The sequence below is a fragment of the Pyricularia grisea genome (genome assembly GCF_004355905.1).
Source record: "Pyricularia grisea strain NI907 chromosome Unknown Pyricularia_grisea_NI907_Scaffold_1, whole genome shotgun sequence".
NCBI classification, from domain to species: Eukaryota; Fungi; Ascomycota; class Sordariomycetes; order Magnaporthales; family Pyriculariaceae; genus Pyricularia; species Pyricularia grisea.
This window is the reverse complement of record NW_022156716.1, coordinates 8,687,374-8,694,101: the sequence shown is the minus strand read 5'-3', so window position 1 is coordinate 8,694,101 and position 6,728 is coordinate 8,687,374. Positions and strand designations below refer to the sequence as shown.

Genomic DNA, 6,728 nt, shown 5'->3' with positions numbered 1-6,728 from the left:
TTTCTTTTTTATGGTTTGATTTTTCCTTGGTTTTCTCTACTTTTATTTTATACGACAAAACAATTAGCAAATAAGCTTAGGATAAAATAAAGCGCGAATTAAAACCCTAACCCAGGGATGAGCCCTGAGACTAACACAGCTTGTAATCCTACGTGGCCCCTCGTTCCGGCCGGATCTTCCAACGTTGTAAGATATTCTCTATTTCGAATTTAGAATTTTGAAAGATTTACTATTGATTCGGCGCTGCATAAAACAGCATTTAATTTGTATATGTGGGTTTCTCCTTGCCGTCAAGAGCCCTCTGGTAGTAGTCTCGCAGTCTCGAGGGCTTCAGGTCCGGGTACAGCTGGTAAACATCCAGATAGCCAAGATACTCGGCCACCTCGGGGGTGGAGTCCCCACGTACCGAGAGGGAAACCTGAGAGTCTGCCATGACTAGGCCTATCAGGGCCTGGTGGTTGCTAGGGTCCTCGGCAAGCAATTTGTTCATCTCGGCAATAGAGTCTTGATAATCTTGAGCGGTTTTCTATAAGATCAAAAAAAGGAACAGAGTTCAACTTGGGGCCAAGCCGGAGAGATAAAAACTGTTTGCAGTGGATTATAAGGGGAATGCAAAAGAATGGTCGCTTACATAAACCCTTTCCACCTTCTCATGGCTGACATCCTCAAGGATTTGGACCATTTGGTGATGGGTGAATACCTCATCGTACACGTGAACGTACTTGTTAATGGTTCGCGGATCGACAATAATTCTGGCCACTTTGTCTCCGACCGAGTTCACATCGGAAAGTGATACTCGAATATTACCGTCACCAGGAATACGGTTCGCGTCGCCAGGACCAAAAGGTATCATGTGGTCGCCGCGACCAGAGGGGACCTTGTAGGGCAGGACCTGATACCACCAAGCTACGTCGATAACGGTGTACGGAACTCTTTTCAATTTCATATAGTTGAAATATTTCTCCTTCTATCCTTAAGATTAGCACGGTTAGCTCCACTCAGGCCAAAACTATTGCCTGTCATTTCCTTGGTAAGTTCAATATTTCTCGCACTTACCGCATCCCTTATACTCATGGCCCCAACTGGAGGCATTACCGGACCAAAGGCATCGGGTATAAATCGGCCGACACCAAAATCCTTGCACATGTCAATTAGAATTTTCTGATGCTCTAAGGCATTTTGGTTAATTGTCGCAAAAACAACGTCGGCGCCCTTAATGACGTCGACGAGGTGTTCACGCGGACCGTTGATTTCGAGGCCCACGACCGTCACGCCGTTCTCCCTAAACCAGACGTTTTGCGGCTTGTCGATTGACGAAGGGCGAGACACAGCCACGATTTCCTGCATGATAGGAGGTAATTCCAAGTTAGCTTGGTCAAAGCCAAAATGTTGGAGGATACTGGTGTTCGTGACATACAAACTTGGTCGGCGACCTTATTAAGCCGTCGATTACGACGCGGCCAATACGGCCAGTAGCTCCGAAAACAACAACCTTAATTGGGGCAGACATGGCGGTCAATGTCTTTCAAAGTCTCTAGGCAAGTTGGTTGGGTGAATGTTTTATTGGGGTTACCAATAAGCCTGTTCTAGGTCGCGTGAACAAGATAACAGAAGGAAGGTTGTTAGATTTGTGTCTTTTCAACAAAAAAGCATGCGGAAGATTCCCCAGCCTGCGTTTAAAACAGTTGGGTAGCAACTTAACTGCATAAATATGTAGGTACCTTTGGGAAATATTTATTTCAGCAAATTGCATGGATATAGAGACCCCTTTCAAACCCGCTCGCGTCAAGTTGCTGACAAAACATTGCTAGTCGATTGCGTGTCAGGCAGACGGAATTCGTTCCACCAGCGATCCGACCGATCAATTTAGGTTAACTTACAAAACGTCACCGCAAAGCGGCGCTATTTTCTACCGTGTGTCCGGCATTCCCAAGTAAAAGCTTAGAATTTGAATTCCGGTTCCTGGGAACGACCCTGGTCGATGCCTGGGATTGGTATCGGCTTTGTTGCGGATTTATAGTCTGGACGGATTTCGGATTTCAATCCCCATGTTTTAACCCCGACCTGCAACTTCGCTATATAGACATCCCAAACGTCGCAAGGGGGGACAGATAAATCCTGGACAAGAGCGGGGTCTTGAAAAACTCGCTCATGCTATCATATAAAATAAGCCTCGTCTGAAAAAGAGAATTAAACATTGTTGTAAATGTAAAGTATTTTAAATGTCCAATTAATAGCAGAGCCATTTAATTATCACAGTCCCTTTTGGAGTTCAGTTCGTTTAAACACGTTAGTATGCAGTACGGGCAGCTCGATCCCCTTTTTTTACCTCTAATTTCTTAAAGATATATAATGCGGATATTTCTTTTGACGCGGCCCTGAAGTTAGCCCCCAATGGGCCCCGAGCGTATAACGCCGCGGTTTTCATCGAGTGCAGGTCCTTAATTTACGGCATACAGTAAACCTGGTTGGTCAACGGCTTTATCAGGAGATTAAACAAGAGGCGAACGGGTTTGAAACACTGGCCGAAACCGGTAATAATAAAATTACCATAACTATTTCCGTCATTGCTTCGGTTGCGGTGGATTTGGTGACTGGGTCTTTTCGCAAACCGCCGGGCATTGCCGTCGAAGCGAGAGAACACGATAATATGACTAAGACTACATTCGCATATACGCCTGCACGTCTGACTCGCTAAAAACCGCGCATTTATCTTCACTAGCTCCAGAAACCGGATTCTGGAGGATAAATACAGGGTTTCGACAAAAGTCTCGGCAATTATCCAAGGGCCTAGTTTTGATGTTTAAATTAAACCCCCCTGCGTTATAAGGTGGACCGGGCGCTCCATATATCTTGTAGCCACATGGCTTTTCAACCAATCGAATTGGCTGAAAAATCGCGCCCGTTCTAGTTTAAGGACATTTTATCGATTATCGTCGCGTGTGACGAAAATTACACAGTATACGCACTATATAAGCACTGTACGTAGGGTCCTAATTTGCGTTTTTATTTATTCTGAGCTATTTGCTATTTGTTTTATTATTTAAATGAAATAAAATGGAAACATAATAATCGGGAAAATAAAACCATAAAAGAAAGAAAAAGAAAAAGAAAACTTTTTTTAGTGGGGATTGTTAATAAAAATGGTGATAAATAAGAGTGTTAACAACAAGTATGCTAACAGGGGTTTGGGGGTAAACCCCAGGTGCAGCTTGGTCAATAGCCAGTGATAAAAGCACTGTAGCAATAGTGGGAAAGACCCTTTAAAAACAGGGGCGAGATGCATTAAAAGTCCTACTAAGTATTTGTATTGGTTGGGGGAGATTTTGCTTTATCTCCCTTATATACCCTCCGGCATTGAAGTGAGGGTGCGCACGACAGAAAGGGTTCCGGTGCCGCAATTAAATTTCCGAAAAAATTAACTTGTATGGGTTTTTGAAAAAACACTCTTATTTGCTAACAAACCATGTTTAGGTTCGTGTCACGGCCAGGGTAAACATAGCACGGAAGCTAGTTTATTGGCACCTACCGACGAAGATTCTACTTTGAAGAAAGGAAAGGAAACAAACAAAGTTTTGAATTTAACGCGACGTCGATGAAAGTATCACCCTGGTGGGTCGTTGGTTAATGGTCAGGGTTAGGGTTTGGTGGTCTCATGGTCCAAATGTCACAGTTCGCACGCAATCGCTGGCTTGGTGAAATTTTCAACCCGGTACATGGTAGCTGACTCGCAGGTGCAGGGTGGGTATTAAACCCGGTACAGGGTGGTTAACCCCACTCGCTGACCTTTGAGTTGCAACTCCCGCATTTAAAAAATTAACGGAATTTCAACCCACCCACTTCGGTAGTCTCAGGGCTCATCCCTGAACGCGAGCTCCACTAATTGAGCCGTGGCTCAATTCGTGGCTTTGCTTTGTACCTGTGGGTCCACACAAAAATCACTCTGGGTTTGAGGACAATTTGTCGATTTTCGGCTCAAGTGGAGGTGATTTCGCCAATTTCGCGACCGACACTCCGTTATAATTAATTAAATAAAAATTGTAAAAATAAACGGTTTGCACGTTGGGTATAGGAATAAATATAAAAATTAACAGCAATATAATTTTTATTTTTTACGTTAAAACCCACGGAATTTGTATGGCGGAAGGGGCGTTTTTCAAATGGAGGTTGGTTTTTTAATAAATTTTGGAATTTTTTGATTTTCTTTTATTATATTTTTATTTTTGGTTAAAATTCAAAACTTTTTGCACGTGGGGGGTAGTATAAATTATATATTTACGGTTATAAACTCAGGTTATATTATTATATAATTTAACCTATTAAATAACGGGATAGGTAAAATAAAAATAAAAATTAATATATTTTATAATCGAAACGGGTTTGCATTTTTACCAATTTTAACGATAATAATACCAAAATTTTAACGACTAATTATGCGCTATATATAAACGTCCACGTGAAGCTATTTTGGTAAAATTATTAAGATTGGCCGTTTTAATTTGAAGATGTAGTGTTTTATTAATATTAAAACAACTTTTTTTATTAATTTAATTAATATATATAATAAAATCGTTATTTTATATTTATATATTAAAAATTTAAAATTTTGTATTTTAAAGATTTTCAGACAAAAGGTTAATTATTCGTAAAAATATTAATTATTATAACAAACATTAAATTTTGAAATATATACCAATTATAATTAAAATATATTAAAATAAAATATTTACCACGCTTTATAATTTTAATATATAGTTAAAATATAAGTATTATATTTTTATTTATATTATTTAAAATAATAATAAAGTACATTATTAAAAATATTTTAAATTTTAAAATCAATTATTTAATATTAAATAAAATTAATAAAAATTAGTAAAAATATATATAAAATACCTTATGAAATTAGTTCTACAAAACTATGTATTTCGTATTTTTACGATTTTTATTTGATTAAATATTCGTATATAATAAATACACAGTTTTTTAACTGTATGGCTGTTACGATTACAACATATGCACAGTGCGTGTACAGTGCGTATATAGTGCTAATTCTGTCGCTTGAGCCGAAAATCGACAAGATGTCCTTAAACTAGAACGGGCGCGATCTTTTCGGCCAATCTCATTGGTCGAAAAGCCGTGTGGCTAAAAGGTACATGGAGCGCTCGGTCCACCACTGCGAAGCAGGGGTGGTCTAGTCTGAGCACTGAGACTACCACTTCGGCGCTATATATCATGGGTTATATACAAATAAAAGTTGGCTTATTACACGCAAAAGAATGCATATAATTAACAAAAACTACCCCCAACGGATAAACAAATAACGAAACAGGTTTGGATTGGATTTATTATTTTGACAGTTATACGAAATCGCGGACAGAAGGTGCGTATCGGATGTTGATGTTCGATGGACATAACAGTTACCAATCGACGGAATTCGAGGGCTATTGCAAAAATCACAATTTTATTCCATTTTGCCTGCCTGCTTATTTAGTTCACCTAACCTAACCATTTAACGTTGGAGTATTTAATGTTTTAAAACGGGCGTACGGTCAGAAAATTAACAATTTTATCCCGGCCCACATTACTAATATTAGCAAAATCGAATTCTTTTTAGCCTTTGCCGCCGCTTATAAAAGTTAATAATAGGAGAAAATATAGCCGGGGGTTTTCGTGGGGCCGGACTTATCCCTTATAGTTTTAAAACTATTATATTTAAATTGAATTTAAAATTACGGACGCCGTTACCTAAAAAGCCTATTTTATCCAACACCGATACCTGGGTTTCCCAAACGCCTCACAACCCAATAAAAGCCGTTTATCAATTTACGTTTATCAAATCTCGGATCGACCGTTATTAAAGCAATTCGCCAACACCGATTTTCGCTGTTGTAAAACAATTAGCTAAAGGTATAGAAGGAATGGCGCACCAAATTACATTTTTGTCAACAGAGGTTCGCAGTTTTCGGAAGGCCAACGAAACGCTTAACAAACGACGAAGGGCTAAAAAATACGTATCGGCGAAGGGGGGGTTATCGACTTTATAAAAGGTCCAAACCTTGTTACAATTAATAAACGGGGATAATCCGATATCGGACGACGAAGGTGAAAATAGGGAAGGAAATAATGCGCGACCGTTGACTAAACGACGCTGTGGCAATTGCGGCAACATAGGACATAATGCACGTACCTGTCAGGAAGATGCAGAGATGTCCGACTTATATAGTTCCGATTGCATTGAGGTAAATTAAATAACGCTGGCGTTGTCAATAAACCAAACACTGGTCTGGTGCAGGAGAAGTGCGCCACTCAGTGATATGCGCCACTCGGTGGGTAACCACGTTAAACCATTCGTGAAAATGCTAATTTTGAAATTTATTTATCAGAACCCGAAACTCTATTATTATGCCATGGTTAAATTTATAACTCTGTTTTATGTTCGTAAATTTAAACCCAATTTTTTTATCGGCTTTCGGAGTTTATTATAATAAAATAACCCATTTGGTAATTTATATTTTATTATTGCTTATTAAATAACAATTACAAGAATATGCTACTTATATGCTACATATAAAATTTAATCAAGTAATTATTTATAATTCAATTTACACTTTTAATATTCAAGTTAAACCATTTTTATCACGAACTAATATTTTTCAAATGGTGGTAATTTATTTTTTCATTGTTTTATTTATTCAATCCTACTTTTATTGTAAAATTAAAAGGAC

The 6,728-nt window shown here is 38.7% G+C and overlaps 1 protein-coding gene across 1 annotated transcript; it reads right to left on the bottom strand.

Annotated features, from left to right (window-relative positions):
* Nucleotides 1–259: 259 nt before the first annotated feature.
* Nucleotides 260–1,510, bottom strand: PgNI_02627 (uncharacterized protein; the record flags this gene model as incomplete). Its single annotated transcript, XM_031122688.1, has 4 exons — nt 260–526; nt 632–967; nt 1,057–1,341; nt 1,418–1,510. The coding sequence occupies 4 exons, from the start codon at nt 1,508–1,510 to the stop codon at nt 260–262; spliced, it is 981 nt and encodes a 326-aa protein (XP_030986656.1).
* Between the last annotated feature and the right edge of the window lie 5,218 nt (nt 1,511–6,728).